This window comes from Pagrus major, chromosome 1, assembly GCF_040436345.1.
Source record: "Pagrus major chromosome 1, Pma_NU_1.0".
Lineage (NCBI taxonomy): Eukaryota > Metazoa > Chordata > Actinopteri > Spariformes > Sparidae > Pagrus > Pagrus major.
The window spans coordinates 28,127,680-28,149,836 of record NC_133215.1 but is presented as its reverse complement, the minus strand read 5'-3'; the positions used below and the strand labels follow the sequence as shown (position 1 = coordinate 28,149,836).

At 40.6% G+C, this 22,157-nt stretch overlaps 2 protein-coding genes across 3 annotated transcripts in view; both read right to left on the bottom strand.

Annotated features, from left to right (window-relative positions):
• The window catches only part of myh11a (myosin, heavy chain 11a, smooth muscle), a 29,604-nt gene extending 19,410 nt beyond the window's left edge, over positions 1 to 10,194 (bottom strand). For both annotated transcript variants that reach the window (XM_073473273.1, XM_073473282.1), the window contains exons 1-4: positions 10,118 to 10,194; positions 6,176 to 6,540; positions 5,746 to 5,902; positions 487 to 514 (exon numbers count right to left, since the gene is read on the bottom strand). In XM_073473273.1, the coding sequence (XP_073329374.1) occupies positions 487 to 514; positions 5,746 to 5,902; positions 6,176 to 6,517 (527 nt within the window). In that variant the 5' untranslated portion in view covers positions 6,518 to 6,540; positions 10,118 to 10,194. The remainder of the gene's footprint in view (positions 1 to 486; positions 515 to 5,745; positions 5,903 to 6,175; positions 6,541 to 10,117) is intronic.
• A 9,270-nt stretch (positions 10,195 to 19,464) lies between these two features.
• cep20 (centrosomal protein 20) lies at positions 19,465 to 21,768 on the bottom strand. Its single transcript, XM_073468085.1, has 4 exons — positions 21,717 to 21,768; positions 20,794 to 20,991; positions 20,373 to 20,457; positions 19,465 to 19,970 (listed from the first exon to the last, which is right to left on the bottom strand). Exons 1-4 carry the CDS (start codon positions 21,742 to 21,744, stop codon positions 19,844 to 19,846), a joined length of 438 nt encoding a protein of 145 aa, XP_073324186.1. The 5' UTR covers positions 21,745 to 21,768; the 3' UTR covers positions 19,465 to 19,843.
• Between the last annotated feature and the right edge of the window lie 389 nt (positions 21,769 to 22,157).

Below are 22,157 nucleotides of genomic sequence, written 5' to 3'. Positions count from 1 at the left end.
AAGAAGATAATTTGTCCCTGAATGTCCAATGCCCCAGTCAAAGTTCTCAATAATTAGTTTGAAAGAAAAATAAATAAACAAAATAGAGGCCAAACATTTGGAGAACTAATCTGCTGCTCTCATCAGGATGCAGGGCATACTTCCTGACCAAGGATCTGAGAGGCGAGCGAGGCCACAGCCCTCTGGGAGCAACGCTCATCCAGCTTGGTTCCATTTGAATACAACAAACGATTTATGCAACATAATCTAACAAAACCCAAACTTTCTGCATCCAGCCAGCAACAACCTTTATCAGTTAGATTATGAATGATTTCTGCTGGTTTAGGCTGAGAGAGCAGAGAGGCATCTCATTTGTTTAACTCTGTGTTTACACAAGCATTATGTAACTGTTCTACCACACACACACACACACACACACACACACACACACACACACACACACACACACACACACACACAGCCTTTCTTCTACAGATTTTTACTTACGTGCAGAGAATGGACTGGTCCTCACGATCTGCAGAAACAATGAAAGTTTATAGCGTTAGACATGTTTTATGACAAGTCATTCATAAATATACATGTCAGTATATGTCAGTGCCCAGATCACTTATAAAGGTGTAAAAATGATGTGGTAAACCCAAGGAATCTGCAATAACCAAAGCACAAATATGTATTTCACTGTATTACACTTTATTTGGCATGAGGACATGTGTACCACATGTGAAACCACAGGTCTTTCTCCAGGAATAAAGATCAATCTCGTGTTAAACTTAATACGCCAACTGGGACTTAGTTCAAGGCTCAGCGGAGGCTGAAGAAACATTGAACTTCCACAAATACTTTGATTTGTAACCATGAAATTCAATTCTGAATGTGCTGAGCAATGAGTCATTATACGGTCTCCAAGAATACTCCTGGGAGAATACGCTGAGTCCATGTAAGGCCATTGTGTAACTGTATCCTTCAATACAACCCCCCTGTGGGAGTACAGCTAAAAGAAACGATAACTTTGCTGGCAGTTTTTTTGAAATGAAAACTCTCAGTTAATGTCACCTTGAAGCTGCACTGCGAAAATGTGGGAACATGAAAAGTGCAGAGCATTAATTTATGTGCAGTGTCATCATTTTCATACATACTTTCATACATTTTCCTTTGAATCTTTTGTGTGTGTGCATGGTTACAGTGCAACACAGACTGTCCTGAACTGTAAACTAGCACGGACTCTGACACTGGCTGCTGTTCCACTGCGTCTCATTCCTTACATACACAAAATGCAGCCTGTTCCCTCTCTGCACTACCTAATTAAGGCAGAGAGAGAGAGAGAGAGAGAGAGAGAGGGAGACCGAGAGAGAGACCGAGAGCGATAAAGAGAGGTGGCCAGAGTTGTGAGCTTTTGTAAAACATCCAAAAACAAAACTCAGTCTTGCGCCAGACACTTCAAGAGCAGGGCCAGTTTTTCACTGTAAAATATTAAGGACAATCTGATTACAAGGGAGTGTCAGTGTCTTTGCACCTGTCTTGTAGCACTGTAAGCACACTGGGAACACAGAAAGCAACACATCAGTCATCTCCTGCAGGGCAACAGCAAACTCTCTGCGGGAGTTTCACATTTTTATCTCCTTGACATCAAAGACTGAAGCACAATTTCGGAGGAACGGGATCTCAGCCAAGACTGCAGGAAGAATGCTTAAAAGCTTAGACAGTGTTATCTGGATTTGCTGTAGTTATGCACCACTTCCACTCTAACATGTGAACTTTTGATATTATAGCACTCAGTGCATAACATCCTACATCATTAGTCCCGATTTCATGGGAAATCCCACTAATGTATCAACAATAACAAACTCCCTGCCAACCACAATGTATACAGTAAAGACTAAAATGGGATTCATAGACGTGCAGCTTTACTCTCACACTTTTGGTATTCGTGGGTCTGTGAAAGCACTTTACTATATGACTGTAAGACTATCCTGAAGCTTTACTGCTCTTTGATATACAATATTCTTTAAAAGAGCTTCAAGACTCAAAAACAAGTTTGCCTGTTTAAAAAACTGATCACAATAGGAGACTAGCAAATTAAAACCTCAAAAAATTAGTAACAGTAACAAACCACATCTGGGCCCTAACAGAAATTTTGAACCCATGTCAGACAATCCCTGCTGGAGGTTTATCTTTGAGCCAGGCATCCCGGGCTTTGAAACAACTTGTCTAAAGAGCTCACTGTGGTTAAATCTCTGGCACATTTTAAGTCACATCTTAAAAGTCCTTTTACAAGATTCACTTTTATGTGATGGATTTTTATTAAGTGTTTATTACCTTTCTTTTAGAGTTTGTGTTTCTTCTTCATGTACAACTCTGAATCAAAATTGCATAAAACACAAATGAAGCAGAAAGTAATAATGTTCTAATCTTTTTTGACATATACATAATTGAAAAGACAATATATTTAATGTTATATTTCATCAACTTCATTGGTTTTTGTAAATAAATGCCGATTCTGAATTTTATGCCAACAACAGGTTTTAAACAAGTTGGGACAGGAGCAGCAAAAGGCCGGGAAAGTTGCTCTAACAGTCCACAGGTGAATTTGTAACAGGTGAGGATATTGCTACATGGACTGAGGAACACTTCGTAAAACCATTGTCAGTAAACACAGTTCATTCTGTTTTTATTTACATTTTACACAACGTTCCGTTTTTGGAGTGGCCATACTGCCGTTGCTTTTGCTGCAGACTTCACTCTCATACATTGTTGTAACAGGCCATGTTTTAAACTTGTAAACTGAATGGGTGGTCCACAAGCTCTACTGTCAAATGTCATTTCATATATCATAGCCTAAGTAAACATCTGATTTGTTTAGTCTAAAATAAATGCAGCAAATCAAGACACACCTATTTTTATTCACACAGTGTCCTGGGTTGTTACCAGTGTGTTTTTCTCCCGTAAACTGAAATGCTCTCCAAGTTGCAGCTGTAAGGATTCCTCTGCAGGGATGATCTGACGAAGCGTAATCCAAACACTCACACAAACACCGATCAATCCTCCTCCTTCTTGTTTACTTCTGACAACTTGTTTACACGCAATGGCTGTAGCGGTAAATACAATAATTTCCTGTGTACCAGCCTGGTGGAACTGAAAATCCTCCAATGTAGACATATTAGTGGCAGTTGCCTTCTTAAAATCAGGGAGTGCATTAAGCATTAATCCACATTGTAAAGGACCCAAAGTAGATGTAGGATATTTATATTGACAATGCTGAAAGAATTCGGCAAACTGAGCAGAATCTAAACATTCAGTGTGATGTTATAGTAAATCCATCAACTGATTAGAGCTGGATACTGTTACAGCTGCATTTCTTAGTCTCCTTCTTTTCATATAATCATGAGCTTCGTCTGATATCATTTTAGCACCACAATGCCCTATAATATGTACACACATTAACTTAAAAAGACCACCACAGAAATGTAACAACTGCTTTTATAGTGTGTCTGAATACACTTGCATAGCATAGTATGTTGTAGCTAAAATGCTAACGTTTTTTGCTTTAACGCAAATGTATGAAGTAGATGTTGATTGCACATTGTAATGGCTATAGAATAATGGCACCATAAACGTTAAATTGGTTCCCTTTAAACGTTGCTTTAACGATGCTGTTTGGTCTTCGATTGGTCACAGAATCTCCTAAAAAAAAAAAGGAGGGCTGACTGGTGAGCCAGTCAATCATTTGGGGAATGAGCAGGAAGTGACAACATCAGTACAGCAGGTGGCAGCAATATGTTCTAATGTATCAGATCAATGATCAGTGTGGAGGTAATCATGTATTTTACCAGAACTGGAATACATTCATATGACAGTGAAATACTAGCAGGTGGGAACTGAGCTTTCTATACATTAAGTATATTGATATATTGAAAAAGTGAGTTTATGCTTTTCTTTGGAACAGTACTGTCCATTTGATCAAAAAAAAGAAAACTTTTTAAAGATACTTCTACATCTAAATCCCTTCTAAATCACTTCTTGTGTAAAAAATACATCCAGTACATGTTTTCATCGTCTCTGGAGTAAAATCTCTTCTGTTATATCCATTTGTAGCTGGTTAACTAGAAGTATCAGTGTTATCATCTGTTTAAGGTGTGTATTCAACCTCCAACAACAAAACCATCAGCTCTGGCAGCTCTCTCCGCAGACACAGGGGTTGGGTGGTTTGGTTTCGGAAGATTGGATAATTCCACTTTCTTTTGAGCTCTCTAAACAATTACTTCCTAGCTTTGCTGTGAATCCTGTCCAAACATCCTGCTTCATTGGGAAACTCATCAAACCATGGAAGAGAAGTACAGTCTAAAACCCATTTAATAGGACCTTTAAACTCTAATTTCTCTCACAAGAAAAAAAATCTTTGGTATTTCTACTGACCAAAGGAGAAAAAACTACAGTTAGAAAGTTTGAATGAAGGAGTGCCTACTGAAACAGGAAACATTTTACTGCCCTCCACCCATCTCTCAATCCAGATGTCAACTCCTCTGAGAGAACATCCTCACGTCAACATGAAGTCCAGTGGGCACGGCCCCCTGGAAACACGAGAAACTGAGTCTATGGGAAACCAGCTGCTCTGAAGTCGGACCACTCCAGGAGCCATTTACAGTAAGCACGACTCTGCCAAGGACACTATCGTCACCTCTACAAGACACTGACTCTCAAATAGGCCATAAAATACTCTTTTGTACTTGTTTCTGTAGCCAATTTACTTTGTAATGAGCTGACAGCAGACAGGCTGATTTTGGACTGTACGCAATAATAAACACAGTTCTGCATTTGAAACTATCGAGCATGACAGCGTCAGCCAGTTTGTGGTTTTTACTAACCACTTTGTCAACATGACAGCGCTAAATGCTGGCAGCTGTCAGCACTCAGACAGAAGTGAGACTTTTCACAGCTGATACCACAGCTCACCCTCAGCACGCTCTTAAAGCTACCAGTCAACACTTTAGTTTGACAGAAATCTCAGGAAAACAGAGGAGGCTTAGTTATTTTCCAAAATTGATAATGTTTGATTTAACCTTTCATTTGATTTGATCAATTTCACGGGAGGTTGCTGGATCAAGAGAAATCTTGGACCCAGTAGGCTACCGTCAGACAACAATTTAGACTCTGGGATATAGGATATAAGAATAACGGATAACGTCCCTCGTCCTTGTGCTCGTTTTTGTTTGCAGTCCGATTATCGACTTGAGACACAAGGATGGAGTTGGTGTTGTGAGACAATGTCTACTACCAGATTATTTCACGTCAAGTTTCACAAAGAAAGTTAATAAAAAGCTTAATCGTCATCAGATAATAGCTGCTATTTTGTGAAATCGCGTTTTAGCCAATGCGTTCTGCCTCTTGCTCTCCACACAAACTGTTAACCTGCATGCAACCAAAGTCAATGGTCAATACTAATCGGACTACAAATAGAAACCAGAACCCTTTCGATATTAAAATCTTGTCCTTTGCCTACATACTTTCATTCATGCAGATGTCTGTTTATTGAGATTGCAGAGAGTAACTCTGAACATGTTACCAGCACACCACAGAGCTAATACAGCTAGAAACACACAACCCTAGATAATTTCTGTATGGTTCCAGTTGATGTGATTTGCATGAAAACTCCACAAAGAGGGGACCTAAAGTGATGCTGCTGCTTCCTCAGAGGAAAATGAGTGAAATAGATTTCACAGAGAGATGGGAGCGGTGGAAACCTCCTACCTTGCATCATGTTCCTGTAGGCATTATCAGCAATGGAGTAGATGTGAGGGGGGACCTCGTGTCGTTTCTTCCCTTTGTACATGTCAATGATCTTCTCTGAGTAAATGGGCAGCATTTTGTAGGGATTCACCACCACGCAGAACAGGCCTGAGTATGTCTGAGAGACAGGACCATTAAAAGATGAGCATGTTTGAGGACATGATTAGTAGGACTTAAATAAAGAAAGCTGGGATAACTGTAAAACCTCACAAATATCAGGACATTTGGCTGTTCATGCTGTTTTTAAGGAGGTGTATTTAGGTGTGTTTGCATTCATCTTTACATGAGAATTAACATGAGAAGATTAGGTTTAAGGGTAAACATCTGTGTACAGTTACAGATTGTCAGGGTGTGAGTGAATGATTGTGGGATGGTTTTACTTTATACTTACATAAATAAGGCCAGAGAAGTACCTCTCGCGGATATTGTGCAACACAGAGGCTTCATTCAGGCAGGTGAGCTCCGCCATGTCCTCCACCTTGCTGAACTTGGGCGGGTTCATCTTCTGGATGTCATCCTTGTTGACCGTCACCTTCTTGGCATTGTCGGCCAGCTCCACTAGCACCTCGTCGCCGTGCTCCTCCTTGATGCTGGCCGCCTCGAAGCCATGCCTCTCTGATGGGATCCATACCAGCTTCTTGGCCGACCAGTCGGCCTGAGCCATGGGGCTGTTCAGGAAGTCTTTGTCGACAAAGAGGAACTTCTCGTCCTCGGTTGGGGCCTTCTTGGACATCTTGGGTTAAGGTGGAGGACCAACTGTTAGAAGGAACAGAAAAATTGGATGTTGGAAAAGAGTGAACGATAATGGAAGCAAATGAAGGAATTAAGGTAGGAAAGATAAGAGGCATGAAAGAACAAAGTCGAACAGGAAGGCAGGAAATGAGGTTTCAACAGAAGGTCAACATTTACAGGACATGATTTTGTAACGATGCATGAATTACAGTATCTTACAGAAACATTTCACAACTCTATATGACCCATTGCAAATAAAAAAAAAACGCTGCTGCTAGTGTCCTGTTTTCCTTTTGAGTAAAACGACAGTTTGTGCATGGGCTTGACTAAACCCTGCACGAAGTGAAGACTCCTTGGTATAGGAGACATGTGACTGAAGTTGCCTCCTGCCCTTGATTGTAAATCAAAGAGCGGACATGTTTCGTCCACTGGGGAGATCCAGTGCACAGTCATTCTCACAGACCTCCACCCCCTCCATCCCCTCTCGACCCTACACTTTCACACATGCCACAGGGGAGACGCACAAACAATTCTCCTCCCTACTATAGACAGAAAGACTGAGGCTGGGAAATTGATTTCAATTAACTCAAAAACAAAGAACACTACATTTTTCTCATCGGCTTTATCGGAATCATATCTCCAAACCATTAATGATTGCTGGAATTTATTCATACGCTATCATTAAGTCACTACTTAATTGACAACATCCATTTCTCCCTGTCTTTCCCCTCCATCTCTCCCCCTCTCTCCCTGTCTCTGTGCTCCGAGGCTTCAGTCTCGTGCTGTGATGACCATATATGGGCCCCTTCTCTGAAGCAGGACTCTTTTTCTGCGGACCTAAACAGCAAGGCAAGTGAACTCCCAAACAAAGCCCATATAGGGAATAGTATGTCTCTGGCTGGCCTCGTCGTTTACTCCAAAATGATAACAGCGAGGCAGAGAGCCTGAGGGGGGCCCGGGGCTTTAACAATCATGCTTCTTATGGGTGCTAAGCGGCATTCATTTTTAAATGCAACGGGTGGTGGCTGAATTATGAACAAGTGTCTGGGACAGAGGGAGGCACTGTGAAATGCAAACAGGAGTAGGTGCAGGAATTGAACCTGGACATAACTTATATAACTAAATTAATAATAATAATTAAGAAATACAGCTTGGTAGCAAATAGAGCTGCAATGATTAGTCAAATAATCAATTAGTCGATTGAGAGATGAATAACAACTGAATAACAACTATTATGAAAATTGATTAATCATTTCAGTCATTTTTCAAGTAAAAATATCAAACATTTGCTGCTTTTCTTTGAGTTTTTTGATAGTGAACAAAGAGTTTGGGCGTTCATTTGCTGTTGGTCTGAGAGAAGAAGCAATTTGAAGACGTCACTTTGGGCTCTGGGAAACTGTGATGAGCATTCTTCACCATTTGTAGTCATTTAATAGACAAAACATTTAATTGATCAACCTTGAAAATGGTCGTCAGGTTAATTGATAATGAAAATAGTCCTTCGTTGCAGCCATTCTAGGAAATATTTCAAATGTGTCACCATGTTCTGCATCATTTGTCTGAATCTGCCATTAGTGAGTTAAATATGACACTTAAACCATATCATAACTAATGAATAGAAAAACGTAGTGTTTCCTGGATTAAAGACAATGAGTCTCTCCTCTCCACAGGCTTTTACTTCACCCCCCTCCTCCTCCTCCTCTTCCTCCATCCCTCTGTACACTGAGGTTGGCACACACTTTAATTGAGTGGGAACTATGTGAGACTCTGCCACTGAGCCTCCTGAGAAAGCCTATAAATGTACCCCAGGGAGCAGCCAAACCAAACCACCCAGAAACTACTGAAAGATATTGCATAAATATTACCTGGAGACAGAGACAGACACTTCCTATTAGTCAAAAACTGCAGAGCCTGAAGATACGCCCAGTGAGCTGAGGAAAAAAGCAAGGGGCCAGCTGATGCTTTGATGATCGATTAATGTAAACAGGCTCTTCCTGACACCCCCCCACCCCCCTCGTGTCAAAGTGTGTGCAGCCAATCAATGTCCTCCTCGTCAGCCCCTTTAACTTTCCTCACCGCTGTGGCTTAATACCTCTAAAGACTCCCCTCTCCCTCTCTGTTGTGTCAACACAGCTCTGTACTCAGCCAGCATATCTTGAAGACAGCAGTCTGAAGTGGGGTTGACAGGATAACAGGCTGATATGGGCTGACTGGAAATCTAAAGGGTGACAAGGGCTCACATGAGACTAAACTGTCTATACTGCATTATAATTAATCTTCTCACAGTTATACCACAAATTCCTGAGAATAATACACAAACACAACACAAACTGACTTCCCTGCTTAATTCATTGCAAGCCACTGACTTCACTATCATTAAATGTTGGCCACGATTCTTAAACATATCACACCGAGGCTGAGAAGACAAAAAACAAATCAAATCTATGATGTGTCATATGATAACAATTACTTTATTTTAGAATCTCTATTCCAAATAATAATAAACTAGTGGAAATGTCACCCCGGAGACTCAGCGACCTTTCTATTTGGGGCTGAAAGAGGTCGACCTACAGGGCCTGTGAATGATTTTACTCATTTCCTCTTTTGGCTGCTCCACAAACATCCTTACTGTTATCATCTTGTTAATAAACACTGACACATTAGGATTTCCATGCCTTTGTACGATGATTAGGATTACATCATGAAAATAATTGAATCACGAAGACTAAAGTAAACTCATGATGACACTTTATTTGTCCAATTAGAGTAGAGGTCCTACTTTATCTTTGACTGCAGAATTGTCCATTGAAATACACTCTGAACACGTGATTTCCTTCTCTTTTAGCACTGCCTCAATGTTCAATCATAGGTCAAAGGGGCAGGCATAATGATTGTGGATATTACTGAACTAGTCATTAATGTCTATAATCATGCAAAGAACAAACATTCAAGAAAAGTTCAATAAACACCTTCAAAGCCATTACTGATACTGGTTTCACTGGTGATGTGACAACTGTCAGTTCTCACTGTCGCGTTTGCATCTTCAACCACAACAGCTTGTCAGACAAGCAGCTTTATACAACCATATTAGGAAAACAGGAAACGCCATGGTTAAAGGCATGCCTGTGTCTTCACTGAGATATTCAGACATAGCTTCCCCTTTCATCCTCGCTGCAGCGTGGTGCAGTGAACGCAGCATCATTTTTACAGCGTTTAGAGCCAGTTCACTGTCGAAAACACTTGAAGTAACACGCAAATGTAGTTCTGCTTGAATGACTAGTATTAATAAACTCAGTGCACAATGTACAGTACACATGAGCACCTGCCATTTTCTTAATTGAGTAACTAACAGAAGGGACAGAAATTGCAAACAAGGACATACTGTCAAAAAGCTAGTAAGCTAAAGCTATTTTTAAACGCAAAGAATAATACAGTTCGTCGACAGTTATGTTCCATATTTGAATGTTTTATCTGAACACACACATAAAACAACATACATTCCTCGAACGCAATTAAAGTTAGCAAAGTGTGAGAGGGATGACAAGTGCACCACAGCATCACTACTCGTGAGAGAAAACTCCAAAGTGAATGAAATACTCACATAATGTGCAGAAATGTGTGCTCAGGGGAGCTTTGGGTTTGGAAAGTCAGGGTCTGGAGCGGCCGGCGTTGACGACGAGGTACTCCAATAAACGAACAGTCCAAATGACCCCCGTCTCATTCACAGCTTTAGCATTTAAACTGCGCACTGCTGCGCGAGGGAGGAGCCGCACGAGCCGGACCTCCTCCTCCAGCATCGTCTCGCGGCAGGCAGGCAGGCAGCATCCCTGAGGCAGAGGACATGCGCAGTACCGACACCAGCAGCTGTACAGTAGGTATGATGTAAATGAAGAGCTGCTGAATGGAGCAGACAGTCCTGCTGATAACACGTTAATAACAATAACAGTCAGTGTAATTAAATGGGAAGGTATTTGCACTTGTTACTTTATATTTCTACTGCACTGCACCTATAAGATTTCACTTGCGAACAGGGACGCAGGAAGTGGGGGTGCTGAGGGGGCTGCAGCATCCCTTAAAACGAGGCATTACAAAAACCATCACGCTGCAGTCTGTATGTAAATAGGCCAACGCATACATCACTGGGACAAAGAGACACACTGTCTTTTACCCCCCCAAAAATAAATAACTTAATCTACACCCTTGCCAAATTTACAAAAAGGTCCAAATAATGAAGAATATGTCATAGACAGCGTTTCATAAAGTGCATAATGTTTCTTCTGACTCAACAACTTACAAAATGATATGATTTTTTTTAAGGCAGTCTGGGGAATTTCTCTCACTTGTCATCTCCTTGCTGTTTTTGACTGCAGCTGCCATGACCTATAGTGGGTTGGTATTCAAGTTTGCCGTCTGTCTTATTAATAACTAGTAGATTCTATCCTGGTCACTGAAATTAATAGAAAAAACATGTATGTGGCGCACCATTTACTATGACATCATTGATCTGATCTCTTAGGTCCCCAACTGTGACTGACTTCCAGTGTCCCTGCTTGAAAAGTGTGTCATATGATCAGAAAATATGGTGTATTATCTAGATTAAATGGGTTCACTCTGCTGCTTAATGGACACTGATATTACTTTACCTTTGGTAACATTTTGAATGCAGGAAAGCAAGACTTTGACTTGTAGCCTGATAGCATTTTTTTTTACAGCAGACATTATGAATTGTCATGGCAGTAAAAGCACAGGTGTTACTAATAACATTAACGATGGCCCCATTCTATTGAAGTGTCCCATTAAGATATGTATGCACAATGGAATTCAGCCATCGTTAATGTTATTATGTACACCTGTGCTTTTACTACTCTGACATGTCAAAAAGTCCTCTGGGAAAAGGGCCTAATGACTTTTTATTTTTCCTCATAGGTGAGCTTGTACATTGTATAATGATGAGGTGCATACTGTATTTCCAGTTTTAGCATCTATAGGCTTTTTTTGCACTGGCTGGGTGGGTGTTGTCTTTTATATCCTTTGGCCTCTCTGGAAAAATTACACATGAATTGATTATCAAAATATTTGCTGGTTAATTTTGTTTCGGATAACTAATCAAGTAATTGTCCGATAGTTGCAGTTCTACAACACCACAGGTTAAATATTGAGTAAAAAAGAAAATAGGTTTCACGATTGATATGATATGATGGAAACACAGCCACTAACACATGTAGTAACTGCCTGCTACAATCCCACACCCTGTAGTTTTATTTTTTTTTTACATTATGCAATCTGCTCCTACTCCTCATAAGGCAAGCTGTCCCCAGCACAGGAATCCCCCTTTACTGTCACTGTTCCAAGAGGTTCCCCCCCGAATACAGAACTCATAATTCACACAACGAATGTGAGTCTTTATGTGTGTACATCCCACACAAGTCTCCTACCATTACGCACAACACATTCCACTATCCCAAACGGCCCGACCCTCCTCCATCCCTCCCCTGCTGCATCCCTCCTGTTTCCAGCTTCCTTCCAATGGAACTTCCTATATAAGGACACCAATCTATTTGCTCCAATAAATCAAGCAGCTGGTTGATAGCCGGGGCCTGTTTTGTTCCAGACAGGCACAGCACTGCACCGATGTGTGTGTGTGTGTGTGTGTGTGTGTGTGTGTGTGTGTGTGTGTGTGTGTGTGTGAAACCTGATGACAGACCAAAGACCAACATCTAGGACCTTAGGGCTCCCTCTGGCCAACATCAAGGAGGCGGGGTGGCGTTAACGAAGGAGAAACTGGGGTTGAAAAACTCAGGGAGACAGGGTGAGAGGCAAGGCAGAGGGAGGGATGAAGAAGGAGACGAGGAGGAGGAGGAGGAGGAGGAGGAGGAGAGAGGGAGACAAAGCAGCAGATACAGTGAACAGAGAGGTTGCAGTGTGTGCCATATAAGGACAGTGGGGTCTGTGTGGAATCTCAGCAGCTTTCTGTGTTACTTTCAAAGTCTAGCAGAGGCAAGCACCCCGAGCCCCAGTGACTAAATATGGTCCAGCAGCAATATCATTGCTCAAACAAACAAAGCTGTTAACTTACCTGTAGTTAGCTGTGACAGACAAATGGCTTATGGTTTAATGGTGTATGGTTTTGTGCAGCACAACGAGGCATTTAAGGGATATGTTGTCAGTCCAAGAGGGAAACTACACTGTATATACTGTATTTCAGATGAATTTCGCATTGCACTTGACTACGTTTCACTGCTTTGCTCCTTATTCTAACCCCCACAGGCATATTACAGTATCATTCCTCTTTGACTGCTGTCAGAGAAAAGGTCACTTCTGTATTTCTCTTTAAAGTGATGTACGTATGGTGATATGTGCCAGGAGAAGGGAGGACAACAACCTTAAAAACATTAAGTGGAACTATGGGGGCACTGTGTGCTGACAGAATGACTCTGCCCTAGACTTTAGTCAAAGCGTTCGTCCTCCCCCGGTTGTGTGAGACGGAGAATAACCTCTAAGTGATTCCTCGGGGCAATGAATAAACCGTTGAAAAGCTGACGGTGACAGGGAGGAGAGGAGGCAAAGGGAGTGAACATGGTTAAAAAGTCTGTGTGAAGGATGGTTAAATCAATCGTAGTTAATCTAATTTGAAAGGAATTACTTAGAATCATACTGGATAATCTAATTTCAGGCTTGCCGTATATCTAAAAAACAACATTTGTAATGACTGACTCACACCACTCACAACTAAACAGCTGACTGTGGACTGTTCTTCAACACATGATGGTGGATAAAAGCATGAACTGTAATGTAGAGATCTCTTACAAACATACAGTATGTTTAATGTTTTTCTTCACCCTCATGTCCATAGAAGGCCATCTATCTGCGAGAAAATATGTTTATGGATATGTTTGACCCTGCTGGAATGCAATAGCATTCTAATTCAAGCCCAGGGGCAAACATCAGTTCGCTCAGCTGAGTCAAACGACCACTGCATTCAATAGTATTTATACAGCTGTCTCTTTAACACACAACTCATTTATACAGTGCAGGAGAAATGCTACCTATTATAGGGCAAACTGCCAATTAGACAATCATGTGCCATTGTCTAACTTCCTCCGCTTATATAGCCAGTTTTGAGAGAAAGCTCGTATCTGGTGCCAACGAACTGGGCGCCTCAGGGCCACAGCCTTTAAGGGCAAGAAGAGGTTTGCTCCAAGGAAATGGTGTAAATTCACACGCCAAATGTCCCACATGAGGCTCACTGTGATTCTTTTTTTAGCTGCACATGCATTAAACAACACATTATCCCTGCTGATGGGCCTAAGAAGCAATAAATCAGGACACTGTATAGAGCTAAGTGTGCATTACATCTGAATTAAGTGTACATTACATCTTGTTGCTCGGGCTGCGCTGATGGTAAATGGTCACATTTCATCTTTACAGCTACTCGCCATCAGAGGCTCGGTCAAGATGCATTTTGAAAGTTTGGATTTGAAAGTTATACTATGGAAAGGTATTGACAATTAACTTGAATGCCTAAAAATGCCTGTTTTTCTATGATTTTTGAAAACATTTATGGCTATTTAGCTTCCATGCAGAACTGGCAAAACTCAGAAACTACAAACAGGCTACATTTGGTTAAAATTGAAATATAACCAGCCCAGTCGCTGGGATAAAATGCTGGCAGTGTTTTTGCAAACCACAGATACGCTAAAATTTGCACGAGTCATAGGCCGCATACCATAATGACATGTCTACAAAATGTGTCATATCACATTGACATTACATGTTTGTTACCTGACTTTCATGTGCAGAGGTGGAGGGGATGGAGGCGGAGTTAGGGGCCACAAGGCTGCCAAGGCAGTGACCGTCGTTTGAGTCTACATTTCAAGATTTGTAAGTGGGACACCACTGGATATTGTTAAGACAACCTCAGGACGATTTCCAGATGTGTTTGTGGTGACAAAAAAAATGATATTTTGGACAAGATGTCGGGACATCTCCAGCTGTGACCAAAACCAGCATTAATTACCAAAACATAATGTTTTCCTAGCCCTTATCAAGTAGTTTTTGTGCCTAAACCTAACCAGAGCATGAGCACAGCACTGTGAGAGGAGAACATTTTGAAAATTCAACCAATACAAACATAAAGTTTTAACTTATCTGTGGTTTTGCAGAAAGATACTATGCCAACATTTTTATTGGCGATTGGGTCCTTGTGCCTCTCTCCCTGCCTGCATGCTTGCGTTCCCTTGTGTCTGTGTGGGTGCATGTTATGAGAGAAGCACTAATTATGAGCCTTCGTGCATGAAGGAGGAATTCAGAAGTCCTTTTTAACTGCCTCAGGATCGTTCGCAAGTGGTCCAAAATGCAGGTCCTCTCAAAGGCCTCATGTGACATCCATTTTGATTGCTCTCCCCTGGCTCCCCATCAAATACAGAATCCAGTTTAAAGTTTTAGCAATCATTTATAGAGCTCTGTATAACATGCCTCCATCAGAGATCTACTGCAGCCCTATGTCACCAGCATGTCTTTAAGGTACTCAGATCGGGGTTTGTTTCCTCGATCTAGGCTTAAAAACTGAAGGAGACCACACTTTTGAGGTGGACGCTTTTATAAAAACAGCTCAAGACCCATTTGCTTACAGATTTGACTTTGTATAGTTTTCTCTATTTTTTCCCTGCTTTTATTGTATTTCATATCACATGTATTTTTTTTTAATAAATATTTCCTCTGTGAAGCACTTTGTGATGTCTCTGCTAACAAGAGGTGCTATATAAATAAAAGTCCTTACTTACTCTCGTAGCATCAGCAGGCTAAAAAGACACTGTACACTCTCTGCTCAGCACCAAAGTGCAGATGAAGTCAGCAGTTCGCTTGTAACATGTAGAGTTAAAGAGGAGCGTGAGTATTGAAGATTCTTCAGATGGATACAAACAAAACCCCAAATAAATGCTAATGATGCTCCTTGTCTGCTGGATGTGCGAATAGGAAACTGTTTGCTAACACTTTAGCTGCATCGACTTAAAAGGTGATAATATGCCAGTGTTGTCTTTACAAAGTCTGCTGCCCAAAGTGGCCACAAAATCCACATTATTGCAGGTAAACACAATGTAAATAAAGAAGCTTCAATTATTTCATGTGAGACTTAAAATGTCTAGAACTTAAAAACACAAGTTATTCTACCTTAAAGTATTTTGACTTGAAATGATGATCGGTATGAGAAGAGTTAAATCAGCTCATTAAAATATATTTCTAAATATCAGCATATTAGCAGACTCTCCAGCATGCATTGTTTGAGAGTTAAAACTCTCCTGAGACTCTTTTATTAATAGTTTGAAGAGAACATACAATGGAAGCTTGCTGTGTGTCTTTAATACATTTTAAGATAAGTCATGGTTGTTTGCTTTTACAGTAAAGAAAACATCGCTAACCATGATAAAGGTTATTGAATTCAGTCAATGATATACTTTTAAACAATTAACTGTGAGTTGTTACTCCAACAAGAGTAGCTAGCTGTTATTTACAGTTGTAAAATATAGACATAACTAAGATAGATACACTTGATATTTTAGGTCGACACCAGCTTTGGAATTCCAGTTGAAAGAAATAATAAGATTATGTTTTCTCAAGTAGAGATTTATAGAGGAGCTGAACTGTAGAATTTATGTACTGAATTAATATCAAGTTTTTTTATGACGTTGATTTGTTTTGAAGGCAGCCCGAACACTAACTTTTTAAAGCTAAAACAAACATTTGGTTTTTATAGTGTACAAGTGAGGTGATAAGGTCAGTGATATACATATCCCAAATCAGTGATAACAAGCAACAGTGTTCATTCCCAAGGTCACAGACCAAAACCAATGCAACTAATTTAAATGACATACATGTTTGCATTATGTATGCAGTAACAGTGTGAGTAATGTGTTCCCTCTCCGGTCTTCAGCTCCATCCTCACACCTACATAATCTCATCAGTGTCACGACTTACTTATTGAATGAACAATGATCAAGTGATCCGGCTTTATGAGTAAATAATATAATATACTGTACAAATAAGTTGCTGTAAGTGTTAAATCCAGTCTTTGGCTGGATATAAATACTAATATGTGGATGCATGTAATGGAGGTTATTAAGTTTACTCTACTTAGGAAGGTCATTCAGACAGTCAGTGAATATATACAGATAAATACTGATGTGATAAAATACACTGTGAGGGGACTTTCCACATGTTTTAAGATAGATTAGTGGTTTGGCTCTAAGGATGGCGGTGTGTGTGTTCCACCACTTTGATAGCTCAACAAACAGCGGATGGATTGTCAGTAAATTTTGTACTGACATTCATATTCTCCTGAGGATTCATCTTCCTGTATTTGGTGAAACCCAAGATAGATTCTGAAAAAAAAACACTGTACAGACATTGATGGTTCCCAGAGGATATATCCTATCGACTGTAGTGATCCTCTAACCTCACCTCTAGCCATATTTGTGATATCTGGCTGTGGTAACTTGCTGGAAGAAGCTGGAAACAGAATCAGATGTTTGATGTACGTGCGTGATGCAGGCTTCCTCTAATTTATACAAACAGCTCTCTGGAAGCTGATAAGCACTTGATATTTCATCACAGACTTGTTTTATGTGTTTAAGAATGTGGGCTCTGGGCTAGTAAGCTGTAATACGTGAAGTAAGGCAAGTCAGCTCCAACAGAAGCTGGAACACAAGGATGACCTCCTCAAGAAAGCCATCAGGAAAAGGCGGTCCATAACAAGAGCCCACGTGGAGCCCACCCTCGACCTGCTGGCTCTGACAGAACAAGATCTGAAGAGGAGTGAGGAGCAGGCGAGGAGCAGATTTGATGCTCAGGAAAGCCTCATCCCCAACACCAACCAGCTGCAGGTACGCTGCCTCAGATCATCACTTTACTTCACAATAATCACCTGTTGGATTCTAGCAGCTTGTGTTGGACTGGCTCAGAATCAGCTTTTTTTAAAAATGTTACGGAAAAAAATACTGTTTTTCTCTTTTCAGGAGCTCATAATCAAGGTGGTGAGCCAGCTCCAAGAGGAGCTTCGAGAAAAAGATGGACTAAAAAAGGTGGGCCAGATGCAGAGCTCAGGTCGACACCCTGTACCAGCTGTCCAAGATAGAAATACAGCTGAAAAAAAGTCAAGAGCAGCTGCAGGTACGCTGCCTCAGATCATCACATTACTTCACAATAATCGCCTGTTGGATAATTATAGCTTGGACTGGCTCAGAATCAGCTTTTTCATGTAAAGTAAAAAAAATATGCTGTTCTTTTGTGCTTTAGCGAGGCAACTTCAGTTTGAATGTACTGGTTATATTATACACTGAGAATTAACGAGCAGAGAAGCTGAACCTGGAGAATAATGAGAAGGATTTGGGGCTGCTTTACAATCAGGGGCGTAGCACACAGTTCTGGACCCTGCACAGGGACGCCTAAACCTTTTTTCCTTGTATTGCTCAAACTGAAACTTAATGATGGGCCATGGCTCAAAAGCAGACACATATTTTACAGTATTGTATTGTTAAAGGGGATGAATGAGATAATAATATAAACTCAAAAATATTTATTTCTTCAATAACTGAATAAACAAGCTGTTCTCAGAGGAAAATACGGTCCCAGAACACTGTTTGAAGCTAGAAAGGTGGCAGGGTCCGCCAAATATACACAAAGTAAAACAGTATGAAATTGTGTTGTCCTTTAAGGTCAGTTTGTTTATCTGGTTTGTTTAGGCATAAAAAAAATCATTCATTGAAGATCTTTCTCTTCTGATCAAAATTTATTCCCCAACACAACAAAGTGCACCTTTAAATTCAGCAGAACACACTGTGTGCTAACTCGTATGACCTCATTCTTTCAGGGAACTAATTTGAGAGCTATGATCTCATCTATCAGAGCCACAAAGTCAAGAATGAGGGATGCTGATATGGTAGAAGAGACAGGATAAATACACTTAGAACTATTTAGACATGGATTAAGCTACAGTTGACAGAAGCAGTGCAACTTAATGTCTACCAACATCAGTACAAATCAGGCTGTGAAATAAATGTCCGACCCTGTAGATGATCAGATCCAGAAACTCTGGGTTTAAGTCCTGTGAGATAAGAGAGTCAAGTTCCCTTAAATGGCGAGACAGGAAGTGAGTTGCAAAGAGTACAAGCTTGTCGAAGAGGACGTTTGTGTGTCCCAAAGGTGTTCCTTCTTTCTTTTCCTTCACGGTTAGTGAAATTGTAATATTGCTATCATAGCTATTATGAAGGTCATTAGGTCCCAGTTCCTAAGCTGTAGATAACACGGCAAAAGGGGTGAACAAACAGAAGAGAAGCTACATAAATAAGTCTGGAGAACTTCCCATTCAACTCAGCAGCATGTGGATTATCAGCTATGCGAGACGAAAAGCTTTATAATCATGTGGTATTACTAATGAAAACATTGCAGCCCAGCACAAATGAAAGGGTGCAGGGGTACCGTGGGTGGGTTTGGCCACTCAGACCAACACAATGAGTGCCAGAAATGTTAAGACAATCACAGGAAAGTAACCGAGTTAATTTAGAAAAGTTCAGGTGCAGGTTATTTAGCACTATTTAAACTGTGCTGCGTGGTTTACACTGCATAAAGCAAATGCTCAACGTAAACACAAATACAGGCTGAAAGCAATGCCCTTTAAGTTAACCAAAGATTCAAATAAAAAGTTAACTCCTAAACTTTAAATTGTTGAACTGACATGTTAGTAATAACATCGTTTTAACAACAATATTAATGTAATTAGGGGACCCTGTTTTTATGCACAATGCCACATGTAAGAGATGAACAGATAGTGGCGAGGATTCAACAAAGTGTCACTCTTCAGTGATCAGGCAGCAGCAGTCTTCTTCTTTGGTGAGGCTGCCACCATGTGGTAGCCATTTTAGTAGCACTTCCACAAACAATTTTGAGTCAATATAACCGATAAATATAAAACATTTATTTTTGAACAAGTAGAAGACAATATAAAAGTATCAAACCTGAATTACTGAGCAAACAAACCTTTGGATTACTGCAGTGCCACCTTGACTGGTGCCAAACGTAAAACCATATATACAAAAAAAGGCCATCAGGGATCATTTTACAGTAAAAAAAACAATACAAAGGCTTTGAGCATTTTTATCAGCTCAGCAGAATTCACAGAGTCCGTGCTGTAATCCCTGTAGATTACACTCAGGCGAAAACACAGTGAAAAAAAACATGGAGAAGATTATATCTCTAAAATCCTACAAGATGCTGCAACGTTTCATGTCATCTATTGGAGTGTAAAAGTCGTCTTTGAAGTCCATGCTGACTTTTAGGCATCAGGTCCAGGCACTGTGCTGCTGGCAGTAGTACCAGCTGGTAGAGAGGATCCCCGCACAAACGCCTTTCCACCTTTATCACTGTTCACAAAGTGGCCAACCAAGCCATAGAGAAGAGGTCTGGAAAATAAAATGTGAAAACTGTGAAAAAACAAAAAAAAACAACAACAGACAAACTGAGCAAGAAAAAAATAGGTGAAAGGTCTTGGGCCAGAATCAGACCCAGGTCCTTGGTACACACTCATTCAAATGGCTAATTGTGTGTTTTTTGGTTGTGTGCTAACCTAAGACACCCCAGAGAAATGTGGAATTTCACATAAAAAACTAATAGTTGTGTTTTTCCAAAGCAGTGGTGGGGACAAGCTGAAGTGATTGAAAATCTCTGGACATTTCAAGACGAAGCTATGACGATGGTGATGATGATTCGGCTGAGCTTTTGATATTTCTATCCCATAACTGATCATAACCCCAGAGAGTGCAGTAAATATTTGGACACTGTGTTGGACAGCAGGCTGGACTTACACAGACTTGGAGCCTGCGTCCTCTGTGACTTTCAGCTCATTTGCCAGGAACTGTCTGTCCAAGGGAACTTCAGGTTGGCCTGACTCTGAGAAAACAAACAGAGCTGAGTTTAGAAGTGGTACATTTTGTTACAATACCAATAGTGATTGGTTGAGTTCCCTGAACAGCAGCTGGAATAATACTGCTGCTTTCGCATAAAGTGTTTCCCAACTTTGGAAAACAGTTTTTACACATTTACCATAAAGTGCTCAGTCTCATGGGCCTTGTAAAGCTAGAACAAACACAACTCATAATATTTTTGAACACATAGTGTATCAAGTAAAACATGTCACAATCATTTACTGGACACTACACATTCAGTAAATGTGGTGAATCACGAATCTCTGTGTTATAGTTTGTTAAAATCACTGGTTTCACCCACCTGCTGTCAGCACTGACGCCGTGTATCTGTACTTGTTGAACTCCAGGTACTCCCGGATGAGCTCGTTGATGAGCAGGTTTTCGTGGGACAGCGGCGGACGAGGTTCACGCTGGTCATCCAGGGCGCTGAACACCTCTGCCCGGATACAAGCCTTCAGCTGGCCCAGCACACCGCGGGACTCCAGCGTCTCCCTCACGGCTAAAAATATGCAGGTTTCATTGTATTTAAAAAGATGTCAAATATTAAGTTTGTTAACTGACCCTCCAACTACGAGCAAACGACCGGAAGCTCGTGTTACTTATGCTCTTTTCAAATGTGTGCCGTGCTCTACTCATTAATTTGCGAATTTAATGGCTCCTCATTTATTGTCAAAAACACATACCTCTTCAAACATGACTCAATATCGTATCAGAATCACTGGGAACTACTCTTACAATCGGAATACATGTGGTTATTCAAACTGTCTTCAAGAAATACACTTCACCATTTCCCTACAATCATCTCTGGCCAGAGGTAACCCAGCTAACCTAAGGTTAATAAGCCCCGCTAGCTTGCTACCGTTAACTTATTGCAGTGAGTGAGCAGTGTGAAATCCAAGAAAACCTTGAATTATGTGGTACCTAGATTGTATTCACATATGCCGAACTGAAATAAAGATTTCAGCATTACAGATGCCCTTTAGTCACTTTAAGAGCTCAATTTCCTGAAGACGAGGGACGCTTGGGTTTCAAAATTGTTGGATTTTTGAATGGAGACACGCACATGATGGCGTCATGTTGTTGTTTAAGCTACCTTAGCTAACCAGTGTTACCGGCATTTTCATTAACGTATCCAATTAAGTTATCAGTCGCTTATGTATTCTAGTTTGCTATAAGGATGCTGTAGTAAGTTAGACAAAAACACGAATGAGAGTGAGCGCTTACCGCACTTGAGTTCAGTGATGGTCGCCATTGCAACAAGTGTAAACAAACGACTGCCCGCCTCTGTTCATAACACAGCACCATCTTGTGACTGAGTTGTGTAACTACAACTAACTGCTTCATCACTTTCTCTGTTTCTATTTCTATGCACAGTCCCTACACAGTGCATCTCCCACCACGTTGATACTACATATTAGATCATGGTAATGTGCATTACTATTAAAAAAAAAAAATACATCCCTTAAAAATGAGCATCGACACTGATTTAATTGATTATGATTATTAGATGACGGAACAGCTTAATGTAGCTGGTTTCAGTGTCAGTCACATCCCAGGTGGCATACATCAAAATATGGCCATTCATACTTCTATTTACATGTCTCACACTATACATATTTAGTTAATAGGCATATGCATGTCCTAAAATAGCCTCAAATTAATGTT

What these genes read in the sequence shown, in the direction of transcription:
- cep20 (XM_073468085.1), bottom strand. Translation starts at nt 21,744, where the DNA reads ATGGCGACCATCACTGAACTCAAGTGCG. An exon ending in CATCACTGAACTCAAGTGCG is followed by an intron (nt 20,992 to 21,716) that starts GTAAGCGCTCAC and finishes GCATATTTTTAG; the next exon opens with CCGTGAGGGAGACGCTGGAG. An exon ending in GGCGTCAGTGCTGACAGCAG is followed by an intron (nt 20,458 to 20,793) that starts GTGGGTGAAACC and finishes TTGTTTTCTCAG; the next exon opens with AGTCAGGCCAACCTGAAGTT.